Source organism: Xiphophorus maculatus, chromosome 14, assembly GCF_002775205.1.
Source record: "Xiphophorus maculatus strain JP 163 A chromosome 14, X_maculatus-5.0-male, whole genome shotgun sequence".
NCBI classification, from domain to species: domain Eukaryota; kingdom Metazoa; phylum Chordata; class Actinopteri; order Cyprinodontiformes; family Poeciliidae; genus Xiphophorus; species Xiphophorus maculatus.
This window is the reverse complement of record NC_036456.1, coordinates 14,404,647-14,427,105: the sequence shown is the minus strand read 5'-3', so window position 1 is coordinate 14,427,105 and position 22,459 is coordinate 14,404,647. Positions and strand designations below refer to the sequence as shown.

At 37.4% G+C, this 22,459-nt stretch overlaps 1 protein-coding gene across 4 annotated transcripts in view; it reads left to right on the top strand.

Annotated features, from left to right (window-relative positions):
- Positions 1–22,459, top strand: part of LOC111610924 (ATP-binding cassette sub-family A member 1-like) — a 222,433-nt gene that overhangs the window by 139,296 nt on the left and 60,678 nt on the right. For all 4 annotated transcript variants that reach the window (XM_023346037.1, XM_023346038.1, XM_023346039.1 and 1 more), the window contains exons 33-36: positions 8,444–8,538; positions 9,568–9,673; positions 16,312–16,386; positions 19,639–19,808. In XM_023346037.1, the coding sequence (XP_023201805.1) occupies positions 8,444–8,538; positions 9,568–9,673; positions 16,312–16,386; positions 19,639–19,808 (446 nt within the window). The remainder of the gene's footprint in view (positions 1–8,443; positions 8,539–9,567; positions 9,674–16,311; positions 16,387–19,638; positions 19,809–22,459) is intronic.

Sequence of the window (22,459 nt, the reverse complement as noted above, 5' to 3'; positions counted from 1 at the left end):
CAGATGTAGAAATTTGTCTGAGTTCTCGATGAGAGGTGAGCTGCTGTAAAAGTCTTTGAGGAATAGGTGCTCATGCATCATTCTGACCAGATTGTTTGAGCTGCAACATATAAAATCAAAAGAGGTTATTTTAACCTCAGCTCCTCAAACCTGACTTTAAAAAATGATGCATTAATGCTGTTTGCCTGGTTGGTAAAACAAATCAGATAGGATTTCATTAGTATATTCATGAAACAGATCATTTGCATAGCACCAAATTAGAATTTTAACACTGAAAAATATTAATAAGGGCTCATATTACAGACGATGTATGCATGATTCCTGTGCTCCATATATTTATTTTGCAAATTCATAATGAATAATGCATAAAGCCTTTAACGCATGCCATCCTGGCGTAACAGATGAAGATAACTTTTTCTCATCACTGTGTTAGATCTCTATTCATTTGAAGTTAATTATGTAGAAAGTTTGCTGTAGAACATGCAGATAAAGACGAGAACCACTTCAGTGTTATTTACGTGATTTTAAAATAGATGTTTGGGTTAAGTTCAACTTACAAATAAGTCGGCAACAGCCTTTGGTGTTTTGAGTTTAGATATAAGTACTAAGTTATATATTTACAAACAAACAATAGGAGAAAAACATATAAATAGAATATTTTTATAATGTATACTGCTGCACGTTGTCAATTAACTAAAAGAGAGACTTGAACAATTGCTGCTTGGCTTGCTACTGTAACGTACATATGTTTTTTTTTCAAAATTTCAACTTGTTATTATTGTTATTGTTATTGTGAGCCATACGACTGAGTATAAAATAAAATTATGATACATGCAATAGGATGAAAAAAATGCAGCCACATTACATGAAATCAGTTCTATGGCATTTCACTCTGAATTAATTAGCTTTTTTGTCATGTTGCAAGGACAAATGAAAAAAAAAAAACATTGTGAAAGAAAAAAGTCAATACCTTCCAACGAGCAGGAAATCTGTTAATATTGCCTCAAACTGTTCATTGTACTCCTTTATTTCTCCCAAACCCCCTACAGCTTCCTTATATCACAATGAAGTACTCTAAAGTGCTATTTCACACTTCTCATGGATTTCCAATCCTTTGTAGGAGCCATGTGAGACTAAAATGGTGGACTTCTCTGTAACAAGACCATCCAGAGCGCTTTTAAAGGAGCAGCTGTCCAGGAATCATGTTAAAGGATGATTGTTGAGCCAGTCAAACAGGAGTAGTGCCCTTTCTGTAACCTTTTCCAGCTTCTGATGTGCAATCCTAGCATATGAGAGCGTTGTTGGCATCTCGTATCCTGCTGGGCTACCAAGGTCTTCCCCTCAAATCTTTTTTTTATTATTGTCTTGATGTATTCTTCATTCTCTTTCTGCTTTTTAGCTGAAGAAAGCATTTGATGTGTCTCTGCCTGAATTTCTCTCTCATTATTCAAATTTCTGCTTCTTTGTAACTTAACAGGAATACTGCTATTTCCCAGCATGCAATTAGTGGAAAGTAGTTTCAGTATTCAGCCCTAGTAAAAAGGCCATTTATCAAGGCCACAACTTTTGTCTTGTTGCCTCCACTTGCACTATTCCTTATTTATTCATGGTGACTTATTTCCTCGGTTTGTGATCCTGTAAAAGAGAATTAAATCGTCTCATTTTTTCATGGAAACAACCTTGAGGACAGTGAATTACCATCATGCAGAAGGATTATTGCCAGTCATCTCCCACTGTGTGTGAAGGTGCTCAAAATGTCACTTTCTCTGCACTCGATACATTCTTTTTGTAAAAAGATGCAGTGCTTTATTTATTTGGCAGAGGTCAGATTTTGACACACTGTGAGCCGGCAAACTCTCAAGGCTCGTATTTCATCATCAGAAACTGGAAAAGATTTGTGATGGTATCTGATTTTGGATGGTAGAGAGACCGTGATTCAGCATGATCTTATGATGAAATGGAGCTTTTTCTCTTAAGGCATTGATTCTAGGCTGTGGATAAAACTGTGCTGCCAACTCTCCACATTTAGATTTTGATTTCTTCCTTAACAAGCATGATCTGTTGGGTCATATACGCAATGTAACACACACCACCAGAATGCTCTGTCATGATGACTAACTGCTGCTTGATGAGTCATGACGAACACAGTGACAAATATACTTAATGCATAAGTTGTGCATTATGGCTCAGTCGCGATAATTTTATTTATGATATACCAGATGATCTGGTTTTCTTTATTATTATTTCTAAGAGCAGTTGCAAATTTAATGTCGGCAATAAACAGATATTGTCCCTTGAAATACAAGGTTTCCATTGCCACTAATACAGTTATGGTTTAATAGTTTCTAAAACCACTGTTATCAGCAATACCTTAAATCCTAGTAATTGTTTTCTCTATGACAGGAAATGAATGCAGAGGGAGCGACGTCACTTCCTGTGTGTTGTGTTTCACCCCCGGTTGCTATGACTGTGTCATGTTGCTGTTGTTTATCGCTCCCTGTGTGTCAAGCCCTTAACGAGAAGTGAAGGGCTTGCATAAGGCACTTGCCAGGCTCATGGTGTCGTACCACAGAGTGTAGCATAAAAACCCCGCGAGGAAGAACAAGCCAGGGGAACGCTGGTTTAAAAGCAGCACATGACATGACAGCTTGGGAGCACTTTGAATTCAAAATGAATGAACCATTTAACCTGTGTGTCATGATATGTTGCATTTGTTATGAAGCAGCGGCAACTACACTGCAAAACAACAAATGTGGAGCTGCAACAACAGCATAATCATCCCTCGCAGATTTCCAGCTTGGAAAAAAAAAAAAAACTAAAACCAATGGGCTATCTCCATCGTACTGGAAGTCGATAATGAATTTCTTTTAATCGACAACCAAAATACAAAAAGGCCATTGCAAAACAGTGCACACTAAGTTTGCTTAATTGCTAAAGAGATTCTACCCTATAATTTCATTGAAATGCAAGCATTTCAAAAAACAATGCAAATTTTTGACATCCAGTTGTAAGTTTGCACTTTTTGTTTGTTTTTTACAAGAGTCCTACCCAACAGTAGTGCCTGTTTTTCTTTGTCCGAGTCTAATGATGATTATATTTTGAAGAGCATCTTTGTTTACAGTTTTTCTTTAGAAATGTGTTTATTGATTCTTGAGAGAGTGTGCTTGCATTATTACGCCATTATCATTATTAACGGGCGACCAGAGTTTACTTTTTTGGGAAAGCGAACTAAGCTTGAGTGGTGTGAATGCACCCTTAGACTTCACTCTAGCTTTTGACTACAGTATGTTGAGTTCAAATTCAACTCATTAGCTGTTACAGTTCATTCAGTAACTGTCATGCTGACATTGTCAAAATCCCAGGATGACTAAATTTATATACATACCATCCGACCCATATTGCACATATATAAAGGTACTTAAAATACATAGGAAGGTGATAAACCTTATCTCTGCACTGCAAATATGTACACCATAATCCACTGTCAAGGTTTCTAAATTAATTCAAGTCCATGGCAAAGACCACCCATGAAAGTAGAGCATATCATGAGGATGTACTTCCTTTGACCTGGAATACTCTCCCGTTGAATAAATCATGACAAAGTGCACCAGCTCCACACTAGTTTTTTTTTTTCTTTTTATCTTTTATCCTGCCAATCCTCAGAATATGCCCTTGAGAAACTACAGAAAATAAGAGAGAGGGGGAAAATACAGGATACTACACCGCAGGAGGTAGTGTGGAAACATTGTTTCCATGGTAATGACAACCAACAGTAAGCCCGCTATCAGTTCTTGGGTATTGACTCGCGTTCATCTGTGATATTTAACCTTCACAGACGAATAGCCAGCCATGCATGCGCTGGAATTGATAAAGGCGACATATTCCCTACATTACAATTGATGTCATTATCATTTAGAAGCTGGCAGAATATTCTGCTTGGCCTCATCTATCAGGCTGCTCAGGTCGGCCATTAACTTATAATTTTTTTTGAAGATGAAGGAGACGGGTCTGTAGGGTGACTAGCAAAGTGCCAAAACAGAAGACTTGTAGTAGAATATTTGCAGTCTAGTGTTAAAGGTAAATGCAACATCTCTTGCTTCTTTGAGGCCAGGTTGTATGGATGAGGTCCTAAACATATCAGTTACATAGTATGTTTTTTCCCCCTCTATAAAACTTGAATTGGAAAAGAAAAGTTGAATTGGAAAATTAATAGGAACCCTACAAGCCATAAACTTGTGATCTGGAGGAGCTAAGCATTTTTTTCTTATTTGTTCCAAGACGTAACATAAGGGGTATTGATGAAAATCCATCACCAAATGTGCAAAGTTTCCATCAACGACATTGTTTTTTTAGAACTGCATGTTTGTAATGTACTGTAGTTTGTGCTTTGTCGTTATCTGATAGCTATATTGGGCTAGGTTTTAAATGATTATGGGGTTGTGATCAGACATTCAACAAATGTCAGAGCAGTTCCAGAAACACATATTGACATTCATGTCTAAGTAGTAATGCTATGACAACATGCAGTAGTACACAATACTTGCTATAAAAGTTTGAAGGGTTCTTGCTTTTACCCTGACTTCTCACAGGCTTGTCAGCATCATTATTCTGTTCAGCACTTGTAAGACAGGGGACTCTACAGCTTTAAAAGTTTAATTTGAAAAAAGAGTTCACAAACACAGAATTCAATTCCAGCTTTACCACAATGGGAGCATGGCATAACCAGCACCAAGAACACAACTCATTCAGGCATCTCTGCAGTGCTCGACTATGCCAGCTCCTTCAATAGATTTGATTACTTCTTGGTTTACATTTCCCTCACCCCGACTCGCTTCCTTGGCCATCAAGCCACACAGAGAACAGACGACTTAAACGGAAAGCTGAATACACACAGCCTTGCTGATGGAAGCCCAGGTATTATCCTCACATAATGTTCCCCTTTCAGTCTTTCAGATGAACGACGTGGACCAAGGCCAAAATAATTAGACCCACACAGTCTAAACTCATTGTGCGCACAGTGGATCGTAGAAGCTCCTACTTTAGGTTTTTTGTTTGTGTCTTGGTTCCTGTGGCTTTCAGAAAGAGAAGCATGTTTGTTCAGAGATAAGCCAAGGTTGTCGTGCCGTTCATCCACCTTATCTTTGATTCATAAGCCAGATGGGACTCTCTTCTTCCTCTGTTTTCTCTTCCTGTTTCTTCTTTGCCTTCTGATTCCAGTTATCCTCCTTGTTTTCTTCACTTTTTAAATTTGCGTTGCAGTTTTCTCCAGAAATGTGTTTTCATTTGAGTTTTGTTTTTGCCTTTTTCAATCTAAGTTTAATTTAGCCACCAATGTTTTTCTGTATAAAATTATAATGCTTGGCATAAGTAATCACAAGGAGTGGTGCATAGCATGTTTTAAAACTATCCTGTGTGAAACAGAAGCTTATTTAGCTGGTTTTAGCAGCTAAATAACCTCATCATCATATCATTGAGTTTTACAGGAGTCTGCTAATGGCCCATACATCCTACAGAGTGTTAAATCAGGGAAGCATTACAAACATGCCAAACACTGGCCTTTGAGAACCGACTTTGGGCACTTCTTTTTTTAAAAAGATTAATTTTTTTTGGCTCTAGTGGCCTTAATTTGAAAGTGCTCAGACAGGAAAGTAGTTGAAGAGAGAGAGGGAAGACATGCGGCAAAGGTTACTAGGACGGGAATCGAACTCGCGACAGCCGTGTCAAGGACAAAGGCCTCCTAATGTGGGTTGTGCTTAACCCCTGCACCACCGCAGCACCCCTGACTTTGGACACTTATAACTTAAACTAACAGGCCATTCAAGGAGAGAATTAATCACTGAAGGATGTGAGGTGAACGTGGGTTCTGAGAAACTCTGGTTGGTCCTGTCAGTTCTCAGTCTCAGATCCAACACCTTTTGTGTTTGCCAAGAGAGGTTACTCTGAGGCATTGATGTTTCTTTTGCCCAGATAGAAGTTTTTGGTGGTTTCGCTCATTGGAAATTCAGAAGAGATATGGTTATGGTGCAAAAAGCGTATTCTTGTTAAAATATAAGGGTTTTCTTTTTTATATGTAGGTTCATAATGGGATTTGGTGGCCAGTAAGGTCAGATTATCCTATATTTTCAAACCCCATTGTTTTTAAAGAAGACACAGTTCCAAATCAAAATCAGGCTAGATAAGATTTATGTGGTGGTCTATTTCAGATACACTGGCATTATGAATGCATCCATTTCAAAAGCTTACTTGGTTCTGAACTGTAAGAAAAAGTCATCACTTTAAAAACCAATTCTTGATATATACTGATCTTTTCTATGACAGTTGAGTCAGCAGTTTTGTATAATAGCTTTTGAGTCATGTCTGCTTCATGGTTTTGAATAACTCTGGCGCACAGTATATGTAATAAAATGTTTTTTTTTCAGTTCAGTCTAATGTCATAAAGAAATCAGTGCAAAATGTGTTTTTAGGTGTTAATAAAACACCTAAAAACACTTTGTGAGGCCCCATAATGCTACAAATACACTGAGGTTTTGTGATTGTTTTGAGACAAGATGTGAAAGTTGAAGAGGTATAAACACTTTTTCCAGGCAATGTAGCAATCTAACTTTCATTGAAATGCAGTTTTATATGCTAAGTGAGAAAGATTAGTATACATCCAAGGCTAATTGGCACAGCAGTAACCGATTAAACAACATACTGTTTGAACGTAAAGCTCACTCATCAAACCCTTTGTAACCGGGGCCATGTGGATAAATTGCATCACAGTTGGGGGTCCAAACCCAACTTTATAAAGGACAACTCTGCTTAGTAATTAGTGTTACCTCTGTGAATAAGCTTTGCTATTGCATATGTGGAGGCAGTGTTCATCCACTGAGCATCACTCTGCACAAGGTGCAGTTTATTCATAGCTCTGAATCGAACCCTTTCCTAATTGGATGTGTGAATGTGCCCATTCATCCACAGAGGGGCATCTAATTAAGGTCCTTTGACATTAGACACAGCTTTCTGAGTTTTGGCAGGGGTCTCAATTTCAGCCAGGCTTCCCATAGTCAAGCTTAATTGACTATTATGATAAGAGTTGAGAGTGTGTTTCTCAGCAGTGTAAACACATGCCACCTGTTAAGTATTCTTGCTTTTTACTGTTGTTGATTTTGCACAGACTGGGTGAATTTTAATACATAGGTGAGTGTTTATTTCAGCTCAGACATGTTTGATGAGCAATCCTTCACAGGATGTGACAGCAGGTCTGAATACCAATGATATACGTATGTTGTGCCAGAATTGACAAAAATAAATATGTAAACTGATTCATAGTTCTGTTTTCAGACATTGTCCTCATTGTTCCAATCTGAAGTTTACACACACACACACACACGCGCACGCACCCCTACCTGCACACGCACACATCATTGCCATGAATAGCTGGTTAATTTGTTCAGGGTGGAATAACTTTGCAACACACATACATGTTTTGGATTTTTTCAAATCCACAAAAGGTAAAAAATGACACATACAAACTTAAAATATAAAAACACCACTAATATTTATAGGTAAATGTTACAAGCAAAGTTTAACATTAACTTCCATTGTCTAAAAAGTCTTGGGTGTAATTTTTCTGTTGCAACACCCGATTATGTCCAGGTTTCTACTGTCTGACCCAAACTATCACCCTTGGGTTGAAAAATGTTGGTTAGGATGTTCAGGAACAATGTAGGTCAAATTTATCATGAACTGGAAATTGCTGGAACACCACTGCTGGTGTCACCAGCTTCTTGTGCAATATGAAATAAATAAGCTTCTGTTTTAAAATTAGAGCAGAGAAAGCGGGTAGAAAATGACTAAGGAGCCAAACGATAAAATCAAAATAAGAAAAGGCTGTAGTAGGATTCAAGAAGGGAACCTGAGGGATGGAGATTAATTTACACAAGGGAGCTGAACTAAGACTCAAAGAACTACAAACCAAAAGCAAAAAGATGCCTGGCAGTAACGTACGGAATCAATTCAAAAGTAAATATAACAAAAAAAAAAAAATAATACACGAATAAAACTAAGAAAGTAATCACAACAGAATGAACTAGTACGGCAAAACCCAAATGATGATGATAAAAACTGAACATAGCAAGATCTTTTTAACAATAATAATCTCAGTAATGATAAACACAAACACCTGTGGATTGTGACATGTTGTCTGAGAAGTCTGCATAAGATGACCAAACTCTGCAATGAGAATATTTTAGGTGAATCCTTCTTGAGGCAGCTGTAGGAAGCAGCTGTTTTTACTACAAATACACATTGATCAAAAACACAGCTTGGCTGAATATGAGTAAGGCTGATGAAAAGGGTACCATGATGTTCCCTAATAACCAGATGTTCTTTTGAAAACATATATGGAAAGAAAAAGGGTCTAAAATTATTGTTTACAGTTGTTGCTTGTTGTCTTTGACAGAGAGTACAGAACACAACAGAAACTCTGCTGGATTTAACTGGACGGAACATGACAGACTTCTTGATCAAGACTTTTGAGGACTCCGGAAAAAAAAGGTAACAAATATTTATTTTATACTCTAGTAACACCACTTTTTCTTTTTTTTTCCACACACCCAGCCAAATTCCTGCATGCTGTCATTTCTCGTCTTCACGGATTCTGCAGTTGAAATGTTTTGACAAATCCTTATGGGCCACTCTTTGATTTACTTTCCTTAACCTGTCATTCTGCTGTATGGAAACAGTTTCCGCCAACTGTCAGTGATGGAAATGAAAGGAATTAGCTTGACGTTTGTTTAATCATGACTCTAAAGCTGTCCACGTTTCTAGTAGTTCCTTTGCATTCTGTGTACCCTCCACGAGTATCGCCACCTCTCATAAGAATGTTTAAAAAGCCTTAAATAAATCCATATTTTATATGTGTATATATTAATATATATTACACTTACAGAATCTCTGCCATGGTCTGATGATTGTCATATTGTCTCTCTATGTAATGGCTTGACTCTGAAAGAATAAGCACTTCGTTGGTGATATGATTCCAGCTTTTTTTATGACCCAATGTCGATGTGCCGTTTGGCGCTTAACCAAGTGCAAAATAAGGCAACGTCTATTGTTGGTGTGTTTATCAGGTGCATCACCGTACTCACATTATTTACATTGACAAATAAAGTCACATCAGGGGAATAGTGACAGATGATCATAAAAGTGTCAGGTAGAGGTGATTTCAAGTGATCAAATTGAATTGTAAATTGCTGCCTCGACCTGTTCTTGTTACAGATGGATATAACCTCAGTTTCTTGCATTAATGTCTTTTTTTTTTTCTTCTTCTTCTTTCTTTTGGCAAAATTCTGTGTCAATAAATTGTGCAAATTTTTCCAAACAATCCAAACTCTACTGCTGAGTTTGTGTGTACCTGTTTTCATGTATGTGGACTAAACTGATTTGGAATTTCATGACGTAAAGACAAATTACCACCAATGCAGATGTTTGGCATACCTGGTGTCGCTGTTGTGAATATATATGCCTTCTTCTCCAAATGAATCCATCTCCACTTGTTTTTTTGTTTTTTTCCTGTGATTGCAGGTATGGAGGTATTTCTGTGGGAGCAGTCAACTCACAAGTCCGTCTATCTGAGGCAGAGGTCGAAGATGTCTTCAGGGATTTGAAAAATCTTTTGAGTTCATCTCAGGTACGTCATAAATGTTTGCACTGATTGTACCAAATTGGCTTACACAGTTGGTTTCTTTGTATCTATGTTAAATGGTTCTGAAACAGCACCCCAGTTGTAGAAATTTTTGAAAGAAAACACTTTTCTCATGGGGACTGGATTCTCTTTTGTAAAGGCTTATTTACAAAAGCAAGAGGAGAATGCTTAAGTCATCTCTTTTTTAAAAAAAAACTAAAGAGTTTTATAAATCTTTAATATCTCAGCACATGTGTGGGTTGTCTGGATGTTTGCAGCTTGCTACAGGGACTTTTTTTTTCATTTTGACAGCTGAGGAAAACATATGAACACTGAGTTTGAAAATAGCTTGAAATTTTTGTGTTTGGTCAGTCTCAGAACATTTTGTTGTTCTTCTAAGTATTTAGAAAAAAAAGCCTAAATAGTTTGAAGACTGACCATCATGAGTAGATGCAAACATTAGCACTGTTCTTACTCAAGGTTAAATTGCCTGTTCATACCCCCACTGTCTTGCAAAACTATTCATACCCCTTTTGCTGTTTTTATATTTTCTGTAACAGAAGTGTATATATATGTTTTTTTTTGTTAAATAGATTAGCCTGTCACAAAGTTAAATTTTGCACAAAAGAAAATAACCCTACTCGCAAGCTCCAAAAAGAATATGAAAAGAATAAATAAATGTAATCATATTAAATTGTATTTATTACAGCAGTAAATAGAGAGACAAGTTTCGATTCAGGACTTGGCTTTTAAATGAGTTCTTACAGGCGCAGCGACATCTCAGACATCAAGGCTGCAGCTCTCGCACATAAACACTGCTTTCTTTCCTTTTTTTTGCCTGTTGTGTCGACGGTGGCTCTTAATTTTTGTAGTGTGTAGACCTTGATGAATTACAGAACAATAAAAAGGAACAAAAAAGAGGGCCAAAGATTAACATTTGTCTTTGAGTGTCCATGGCAACAGACCACAGCTGTGTGATACTTTAAATAGACCAAGAAGTTAAGAAGCTTCATGTTTAAAACAATTCATACTCAATCCTTTAAGCTTTTTAACTCGCACATGGTTTTTATGTTGTTTGTATTTATAATCCTAATCTCAGTCAGTTTAGCTCCTGTGAATAGTTTTATAGTCAAGATAAAGTATTTAAGACCTCAGGGGCAGTTTTTCTAGAACCCCATGCCAAGCCCAGTTGTCTCCCTCTTTTGTCTTTTTTTATTTTCCCTCTTTGTTTGTCTCCCGCAAATAAACTCATTAACATTTCAAATTTGTGGACATCCTAACTACTCTAAGATCAGCGGGCTACTTTGGCTTCGGGCAACTCCAGCATCATCCTTGCCCGTGTTTACCCCCCTGCGTCTCCGGGATCTCAATGCTAATGTGACTTTAATTTGAGCAGCAGAAATGATGTAGCCCTTAATGGCTGGGCATTAACTGTCCTAACATTGCTGTCCTTGTTATAAAAAATTTAAAAAAAAACATGTAACACTGTCCTTGGGAAATGTCTGGCTTTCTGCTGCTTCTTGGCAGGTTTGTGATGTGAAACGCTAACTGGAAGTGGCACTTCTTGTTTTTGTTCTTTGTCAGTTCCGACTGGGAAGTGGGCATTTAAATTTTGGCTTAATTGCATTTTCTGTATCCAGCAGGTAGAAATGGAGTTATGTGCAGCAGGATGCATTGGAAACAGTAAGAAGCAGCAAGCATAAGTGCTGAAATTTTCATAATTAGGCCAAAAGAAAGAGGGGAAAAAAAGACACAATAGTTGGATGATGTGAGAGTGCGACTGCTTCCTGAAATGCTTCTATAACCCATTGAAGGAAGTTTTCCTCACTGAATCTGTTAATTTAGTAATCTTTAGCTCCTTTCTGCCTGTGTTTATATCCGCTTATTTATATCTCTGCTTATTGTAGCTTTGTTACTGTATATAGGAAGAAATAATAGATGCCCACGTGGCTTTAAATTCTACTTGAGGGCCTTGTAAATGCTTTATTAATGCAATAGAAGTAATCCTAAATACATACCACAACAATTGATTCAAATTAATTTACCCATTTCCTAAATCAAACTCATTTTTTTCTTTGTGTGTTTTCATTTTCCTTTTTTGTACTCTGTTTTCATCCACTCAAACCATTTCACACGTGCGTAGTTAATTCATTTTTAAATCCGTTGACTACTTTACACTTAGTATTTTAATTAACTCTGCAACCTTCTAAAACCTCAATTTCCCGTGAAAGTCTCTGAGCACCCAAATAAGAATTTGATGTTAGGATACACATTTTTTTTGTATTCTTGTGTCAAAATTTCAGATTTAGATTTTTGATTTTGTGACACAATTCTGATTGTATGCATACATTTTTACTGCATTAAATGAAATAAAATTTGCATCTGCTGCCTCAACTATTTTAAATCTTGCTGAATGTAAAACGTATAAATATTATTTGTGGAAAACTATACAACATCTTGTACCAGAGAGGATATAGAAGCAAAAACGCAACATATACGCTGCCAGCTTTGGCATGCTTATGATGAAGACATAACATCAAACATTTTTAGCAGGTTTCACTACATGTTTTCCAAAACCTCTCAAATCAAAAATGGATCTGTCCACACAAAATATATCACATATTTTGTATTGCACCTCATTTTAACATGGAAAGATAACTTTTGGTGGAAAAAAGCAAGGATTAGTAATTTTTCAGAAATTCGGAAAACAAAGATTGTGTTGTGAAGTGGACATGTTGAATTATACCTTTTGTTAGCAATCAGTATGGTGTGCTAAAACAGTTCTGTGTGAATTTGTAATCTGACTTTTACAAATTCACCAGCTTTTGTGGTAGACAGACATTATAAAAAGAAAAAATATTAACAAAGAATATTAACAAAGAATAATTCTTCTCCAATAAACCTTCCTCCCAGAGATTAAATAGAAAATATCTTCCTATTAAATTGCCTCTTTGTTCTTCTGCACCCTTCACCTTTAAAGACCACATTGATACTGAAAAGAGCCAATTTTCAGTTTTCTTCACACAGTGATGGAATCTACACTGAAGAGCGTTGTTGTTAGCTTGACCTAGTAGTCTTTAGTATGTTTCTTATTGGAAAAGGGTCTGATGTGGGTTTTTAAAAATTATGTGAGTGACACTATACATTCTCAAACAACTTTACTTTGTACATCAGAAATGTTCAGCTTGAAACCTAGATATGAAAGTTGTTTTCAACTCCAGTCCTTGCGAGCCACTGTCACAATGGGCTTTTAGTTACCAACATGTGGAATGAGAATGTATTAAAAATTTGACCATTTGCTGAGTAAGGGGACAACTGCAACATAAACACACACACACACACATGAAAACGGCCAAATAGGCAATTTGACCAGTGAAATGGTCAAAAAGATTTCCCTCGCACACTTCAGCGGTATGTGGTGAACCCCGGCATTGACTGGGGTCTTCGGGCCAAACTAGCCTTGTCATTGTTGTTGAGCAGGAAGGAGTTTGTCAAGGATTAGACTCAGGCAGCTGCTGGCCCACTTCTCATCTTGTTTCAGTTGCCGCTAATCCTCGGGAATTCTCCCAACTGGAGCCTCTTCTTTCCTGCTTGGCACGATTCATGCCAGAGTGGAGTGAAAACGCGAAACACGCAAACACAAAAAGAAGATTTCCTTTGGTTGTTGCTGTGGGATACATCACAGACAAGCGTAGGAGTCTTGTTCTCGGCCCCGTGCATGAATAGACTTGGAACAGAGAGAATGTTATTCAACAAATATTTCTGTCAGCAGAGATTTCCGAGCTCTTCCCCGTCCCCTTTTTTCCCCAACACTGATACAGAAGAAGATGATGAGTTCATGCTGCCTTACTGAAATGATGTGTAAACATTTTGTTAAGCCATGCAAGCAGAATGATTCGAAAGGAGGACAAGAAATGCTCTGAATAGCCAAAGTATTGCACTTCGGAGAGCCTATAACGCCACTGTGCGTTATAGGTTTTTGAGACTGAACGATTGTAGAATGGAGAAAAATAAGCCCCTTGTAACTGTCTCGAGAGCTGGAGATGTCTCTTTGTTGTCCATTGCTCTCCTTTCCATTGCCGCTGTGTCAGTGCAGACAAGAATTTGCACCTGAGCACACTCCTGCATTCTTGGGATGTCTTTCTTGATTTCTCTCCTCTTATTTTTCCCACCTCCCACACCAGTTGTCACTGACACTTTACCTCCTGAGACTTCTCTGATGCTGCATGCACTTCCCTCTGCAACCCACCGACACACGCATACACAACCTCTTTTTTTCCCCGCTCCTTTCGTTTGCTTCTGATGAAGGCAGAGTCCAACAGGAGGTCCATTTGCATTTATATCACACATGTAATGTCCTCAGCACTCTCGCGGCTGGGCTCAACTGCGTGGTGTCAGCATGCCACTTCTGAAAATCGGACGCCCATCATCTCGCGCCCTCATCTCAAGGCTCATTTCACATGATGCACAAGTGGAGGGCAGCAGCTTTTAATACAACCTGTCCAGTCTGCTCTCCCTCCAACATTTGCATCTCCTCACCACTTTGAAAAGTATTTATTATCCTATTTAATTGTCTTTCTTGGATGATTGAGTACATGAGGTAATTAAACAGTTGTAGCGCTCTGTAAAATAATTCATTGCCTTTAAACTTATTCACATTTTTTGTGACATTGCTACCATTAATTCCAGTGCATTTCATTTGAATTTTCTCTTTTATAATAAAACAAAGGAACACATAAATATGAAGTGGAACAAAAACAAAACAGGGTTTTCAAAATTCCATACAAACAAAAACCTGAAAATTGTGATCTGTATTTTCTTTAGACCTCTTAGTTAAATGCTTTATAAAACAGCCATTTGCTACAAATACACCTAGAAGGCTTATTACCATCTTTGCACTTATAGGGGCTAAAATTTGTGCCCATTCTTCTTTGGAAAATGAACACCTATGAACATCACTGTCAAATCTGGCCATAAATTTGAATTAAACTGTATGGCCCTGACTATAACGGGGCTATTCTAATACATGAATATGGGTTAGATATAAATCGTTTCACTGAATATGAAATGTACAATGTGATGCACTGAAGTGCTCTGAATTCGGATTCCCTTTAATAATTGTCCTAGAGAGTCATGTTGCCAACTCCGTTGTTGGTCTCTTCATCTCCTGAGTTGCCATAGACTGTTGGCTGTTTTACTGAGTAATGTTCTTCTATCCCAACTTGTCATTCGGGTTGACAACCACTTCATGGTTGGGTTGCAGTTTGCCTTACTCTTTCCATGGTCAGATGATAGATTAGATATGTTCAAAACTATTATTTTGTAAATATAACCGTATTATAAGCTTCTCCACAACTGTATTCCTGACAATTTTTAGCTTTGAAGAAGCTGAACAGAGAATCCACATTGTGCTGCCACATGTCAAGCAGATGAAAACATGACTTTTTCTCCACAGTGACAAAAACCACTGACTCTGGCCTCAACAACTGTATATGAACAATGAAAATAAACAATTGCACTTAAATTATGGATGATTCACTTCCTGTGACCTGAAAGCAGTCTTATAATTTCCTCCTGGTATACATGGACTTGAGTTGCCCACCCACTTGTGTGCCTTGGACAGTTGATTTTCATGGGTGTTTTTATATTAATCTGGAGGCTGAATCCATTTTGCCGCCACACTGGACACTTGAATTACAAGCACCACTTGAGCCAAAGTTTTGAAATCAGGGAACATTTCTCCAACTAAAGTTGGAGTAAGGAGTTTTCTGATACTATTAGCCTTCGCCTTAGTGAGTGGATGTCTTGCAGAATGCAGTCTTTATTTTAGCTGCAACAGTCTGTAACCTAATATGGTCACAGACATATTCCATAACTCTTCAATGTGCTGTCAGCTCCCGGATAGTGACATCCATTGAGTATGGTTTCCAGGTAAGAGATGGTATTCAGATGTTGCGATGGGAATTATTTTTTGTATCGATTTAGTTACCAGCACTTTGCGAAAAGTTGAAAATCTCCATTTGTCTTCACCATGTGGTCAGGAATGTTATGTTAAAATAGATGTCCAAAAAACATCCACTTAACACATCCAATGCTCTACTATTCAATGGACTCTATCTTCTAATTTACATGACTTTTGGAAGCAATCGACTGCACTGGATTTTAGTTGGGTGTGATGAAGTCAAAGGGGGTTGAATACTAAAGCATATAAAACGTTTTTTCAATTGAGAGTGGGGTTGAATATTTTCCTTCAACCCCACAACTTAGCGTTTGTCCATTTCATAAAATCCCAATAAAACATTGAGGTTATAATGTGACAGTATGGTAAGAGTTCAATGGGTTTGGCAACATTTACAAGGCACCGTTTGGTAATAGTGACACTCATTTTAATTATTTTGCATAACAAATCCAGAAATGTCAAAAAAAAAAAAGCAATCAGAAATATGGTGGGCATATTTTATTTCCCCTGAAGCCTGAGTAAAATAAGTGGCTCAGTACTCCCTAATGCTCTCCAGAAGTCTTAATTCTTGTCTCCCTCTGCTTCACACTTTGCATTTCAAAGAGCACTGGTGCTTTTCTAAGGGTATCCAATTAAGTTTCAACTCAGGATTGTTTTTCTCTTGTTTTCTCCCCATCTTTATTAGGATAACGTCACTGATCAGACCCTGCAGAGAGCCGAGACGGTGCTGAAGAAGCTTGGAACCAGGGACAATGTCAAGGTATCGTATTAACACTCTGAGACCGTTACGTCAAATTAAAGAGGATGAAAGTGTGACGGCGGGAGAGGTGAAAATGAGTGTGGTGCATTTGGGGCTTTTTGGGGGAACTGTGGTGATTAAAAGGGAATGGAGCACACAGGCATTTTATTAAAATGTTGCATTAGCGTGTCATAAATTGTAATGTCATGAGTAATACTTGAGCATCTTCTCGGACTGCAAAATGACTACTCCTCCCACTTAGCCAAATACAGCCGATACAGGGCAATACTGGGGAAAAAAGCTGTCAGATTGAAGATTTGAGACTGATGTGGGGATTTACCTCCAAGTGAGACATCAATTCTGAACATACATCCTGAGCTACATAGACATGGTTTAGAGTTTGAGAGCAACTGTGATTGATTAAAAGAAAAAAGGGAACATTAAGGCAGTATGTTATAAATGTTAACATCTTAGACTTTTAAATCACAAAAAAAGAAGAAAGAAAATGAAGATAGTTTCATGAAAGTGTCAGTAATTGAGACAGAGTGGCTCAAATGATGAACAAAGTCCCCATTAAATTGAACTAAAATAACCAATCTTTGATGTTTTTGAATATCCTTAAGCAGAACTGGCAAAAAAAAGAGAAAAACCAAGTCACTGTTCAAATTCAGTGAATTTGTTTTAAATTATAAAATTATGTCGAATCCCCCCTACAAACATCAAACACTTCTCTTACTGGGGATTTCTCTCCTCCATGGAATTCTTTAATGCTCTTTAATTTTTCTAAAAAGTAAAAATTCTAACAGGATGTTTCCACTCTACTTGTCAAAACTATGTATTTAGTAGACAAGCCTCGTGCTCTCAAACCTTGTCTGTCTTGAATGAACCATTGATGTTTTTGAGAGGTTTTCTGATAAGATGCAGGTATTTTTTTTGAGATAAAGCGAAGCAGGGTGCACACATGTGTGTCTGTGTGTGCTAATTCCTTCACAGGCTCCTTTGTGATGGCGCGTTGTGTTAGGCTGGCTCTCAGACACCATCCACTCTTAATTATCGCTCAACTACCAACGGGGAGTCCTCTCTCACACCCACTTTCTTTCATCCTCTTCTTTTTTTCCTTCTTCTGCTCCCCAGCAACCAAAGGCTCAGAGAGTCACTTACATGAAAAAGAATGTGTTAAAAGTATTTTTGCTTCACGGCTTGCGCGCTGTGTCGCATCAGGATTTTACTGTGAGATGGCTGATGCCCAATTAATAAAAAAATATAAGTTTTGCTTATTTTTGATGGTCCACACTTCCCCCAACAAGCTCAGAATGCCATTTGAACTCTTTTCTTGTGAAAAAAAAATTGGCTTAGCAGTGGACTGGAAGCACAGAACTGCAGCACGAAACATTAGAGGAGTGTCCCACAGTACCATTGTTTTATTATAGATCATAGCATATCTTCCTAATCCAACAACAAATGCTCATAATCTGTTTCACTTGCTTCTTTATGGCCATTATAGTAAGATAGATTCTCTGGTTTATTTATTAGGCAGACGTACCTGTTGAATTCTTGACCAATCACATAGCAGCATCTGGCTGTGTATGGTAAAATATGTCGTAATGAAGTTGAAACTGTTTAACAATATGAGGAAGAAAGACTGATTTAAGTAGCTTTAAAGGCAGCATGGTTATTGGTACCACATGGGCTAGTCTGAATATTTTAGAAACTGCTAACATGCTGGGGTCTCTGTGCATTACCAAGTTAATAGAGAATATTCTAAAAAAGAGAAAATAAAATGTCCAGTAATTGGGAATTGGTTTGACTAAATTTGTTTGTTTTTTTTAATCAGAGTTCAGAGGAGAATAAACGGAGTGGTTCAAGAATGTGGAGTGGTAACAGCAGCTATGCAAACCTGCTCCACAGAATACAAGCTCTGAATCAATTGAATGGGCCACAGTGACAGAAGACCACACCAGATACAACTCATGTTAGCTAAGAAATAAGTCACAGCAGAATAAAAGGATTATCAAGTTTGTTGGTAAAGGCAATGGCTTACAACCAAGCTAGCAGATTCACTTGCTAGCATTGGCTTCTCAGACTCCAACTGATAGCTAACAAGTAGAGAAATGGTACTTTTGTCATTCCATACTCTACAAGAGAATTACATTGATTTAAGACTTGTGTCTTACTTAATTTAAGCATTCTCTGCATTTATTGAAGATGGAAAGGGTACAGGTGAGCCTAAAGCTTTAAGTTTAACTTACTGTATACTATGAGCTTACAATGACCTACAATGACATAATTGTAAATTTACCAAGGACTGTTTTAGCTCAGATCATGATTGTATCCAGATCCTATTGGGTGATTAAAATGGGTTGTCCATTCAAGAAATTCCTAAAACATCTCCCTCTTGAATGAGTAGCAGGGTAACCTTTAAAAGAGAGGTAGATGGCTACAAGAAGAGTCACTGAGGGTTTGACTGCCAAACCGGGTAACATAAACTTTTAGGGGGCAAATAGTAAATGGTAAGTGGCCTGTACTTGAATAGCACTTTACCAAGTCAAGAGGACCCCAAAGTGTTTCACACTACATTCAGTAATTCACGCATTTACACGCCCACACACACACACTGATGGTGGAAAGCGTCACTTTCTCTCAACTATAAAACACCTTTTGTATATATATTTTGCTTAGAGTTGTAGAGGCTGTTTTTTTTTTCCTTTTTAGGTGATTTGATTTGATTTTCTTCTATCTGACTTTTTTGTCAGATATAAAAAATATACTTAAAATGTAAATGATATTTTTTAAAGAACTAAAAATGGTGTTCTGATTTTTCACAACTGTAGGTGCCAAAAATTTTAACCAGAAAGTTTGTTGGCAAATTACAAATGCAATATTCATTTCCTTATTTAATGAATGTACTAAAATGTATTGGAATTTTCTAAAATCTTTTAGTGTGAGATTATGCCACTTAAAAAAAGAGGGGTATTTTTGTACATATTGAGCAGCGTATGCCAGTAAATCTTGAGAGAATCATATCATATCACCTGAATTTTGCAATAGTCCTTACCTTTTTAACTATGTTCAAATTAAGTCATACCTTCAGAAAAATGATAAATGTTTTACTATATAACACATTTATAAGTGAATTATAATTTATTAGAAGCATGTATTTTAATCTATTTTTTCTGATCTTGGAATATTTTTTTTAAATGTTGCTTCAAAATTTTTGATACATAGATAAATGCTAGATCTCATGTAACTTCTAGAACATTCTCTGTTTTGTAGGTGTGGTTCTACAATCAGGCATGGCATGGCATGGTGTCCTTCCTTAGTGTGGCCAACAATGGCATCCTGAGAGGAAATCTTCCCAAGGGAGAGGAACCACGCCACCATGGCATCTCCATTTCTAATCACCCCCTAAATCTCACCAAGGAACAGCTCTCCTCCGCAGCCATGTAAGTGAAAACAAAGAGTCTGTTGGCGTTTCTTCTACCCTTCTCACAATATTATCTATCAGCCTTTTGTTTCAGTGGAATTGAAAGAAATAATGGAATGGAAAAATAAGGCTCCCAAATCATCTTCCTATGTGTTTAACACCATAGTGTGTTCGGGTTGATCACCACATTAACCAGCTTGCTAGAGATAATTTTGGAGAAATTCCACCACACGAGTTCAACAGCTCTCACATGCCTTCCAAGCCACATGACTGCACCGCCGCTACAGAAAACATTCTACTGCAACTCAAAAGTTTCCAATGACAATACTTAATCTCACATTAGACCAGGGGTGTCAAACTCCAGTCCTCAAGGGCCGCTGTCCTGCGGTTTTTAGATGTGCCACAGGTACGAAATGCTGGAAGGAAATGGCTTAATTACCTCCTCCTTGTGTAGATCAGTTCTCCACAGCCTTGCTAATGACCTAATTATTCTATTCAGGTGTGGTGCAGCAGAGGCACATCTAAAAGTTGCAGGACAGCGGCCCTTGAGGACTGGAGTTTGACACATGTGCATTAGACTATGCGGATGCTTTACTTACCTCATGGCCACGCATAGGTACAACAATGAAAAGCATTGTACTCTGTAATGGCGCAACAATTTGACATTTCAACAACAATGTACTGTATGTGTGAACATTATATAACCACCAATTGTGAAAACGAACAATAAACATCAACCCCTAACATACTTTTGGGGTTTTCAACACAGATGCTGAGGTCTCCTACATTATCAAACAGTCATAATAAATGCACAAAACAGATAAAAGCTTACAAATATCATTGAAAAAGGTTTTGTATAAAGTTTGTGTCAGAGATTGCTTACGGCCTTTTACCTCGAGTCCCAAATATTCAAGAGTCAAATATTACCAGGAAAACCTTTTTATGGTTTAGCAAATCATGAAATGTTGTTGCAACACCTCCCCCCTTACACTTTCTATTTTTTACCCCAAAATTCTCTCAGCGATGCATAAAAAGGGACACATATATTTCAAAGACATCACATGACTTTATGTCCCACAAAATCTCTAATCACATTGAAATTCATGTAAGATGTTTTTTTGTTTTTTTTTACACCAGCATACATGATGTCACAACAGAAAAAAGTTGCTTTCGTTTGATTCATTTTGCATATTATTTAACTCATTGCCATTGTTTAATGAAAGCATAGATGATTTCATTTATTTCAAACAAAGTATAATTTCCGTATGTAAACCATTAGGAAGATGGTGCAGTAAGAGAATCTACTGCCTCACAGCAAGAAGTGTGTGGTTTCAGATCCCTGACCTACGTGTATGTGCACTTCCATCTGTTCCCTTCTGGCTTTTATGTTTCCTCTAACATTATAAGAAAAGTCATGCAAGCTAGCTTACTTGATGATTCCAGATATATCCTCTAGATATAAATGTGTTTTGACCTCTTACTACTGTTAGGTGAAAGAAACTGTCAGCAGACTCACTGCAATGTTTACCTTTAGTTTCCTTCTTAAAATTTAGTCTTTGTCAACTATATTTGAGAACTTTATTTGTAACTTCTGCTGTTGGTGGCCAAAAAAACTTTTCCATCTCCGAGATGTCAAACTTACAGTTTCATGCTCTTGGCTTGTGTTGTTACTGGGAAGTTTCCAACTGGGATCACTTTTTTTTTTTTTTGAACACTGAACCTTCAACTACCCTATAGAAGTGACACTATGTTAAGTGTCATTTCCTGTATTTAACTGGAGAACAGCCTCTCACAGATTTTATGTCCTTTTAAAAAGGAAAAAAGCCTCTGATCTAAATGTAACTATATTTGGCACATTGGTCTTAATACCACATTTTGCAGCAGTATCAGAGGATGCGTTTGATTTCCAGTTTTAATTAGGTGCTATGGCTTTCTTTCTAGATGCAAAAAGCAACTAGATGCAGTGGGATGATTTTGGGGGATTTATTTTTAAAATGTGTTTAGTTATGTTTTAATTGGCTTGACAGTTGAGATTTAATTATTTAATTCTGACTGTACTTAATCTAAAACTAATCTATTTTTGCCATCCTCATCATGAAAATCCTGTAACAACTAGAATCAGACTGAGAGGAGTCCTTACCTGGCAACTTACCAATATGTGTTGCTAAGGTGAATTTCCCTCTGCTGTCATTCCCTCATTAGGTTCATTTTCCACCTGGTAGCAAAATTGCTCCTTGCATGTAAGTGAAAAACAGTTTGAAGAATCAAGATTGTTGCTGTAGTTCATAATTTTCTCGTTATCTGTATAAAGTCAACTCTTTTGCTCACATTTCCAGAGCCCCACTTGTATCACACTAATTTTAGTTGGGAGTTTGACACATAAAAGCGCATTGCGGTGAGACGAGAGTAAGCAAACTGTATCACGTTGAAAGAAAGGGAACAGCCAATTGTCTATAGCAGTGGTTCTCAAATGGGGGTACGTGTACCCCTGGGGGTACGTGGAGGTACTGCAGGGGGTACGTGAAGCTTTTCAAAATATCTTTAAAAAATCAGTAGGCTCCTCATAATAAGTCTTGGGAAAAATTATTTTGTGAAAAGTTCGATAAAATATAAATGTGTGTTCATGCACTGAATTTTATATTCAGTATTTAGTTTCAATATCCTTTAAAA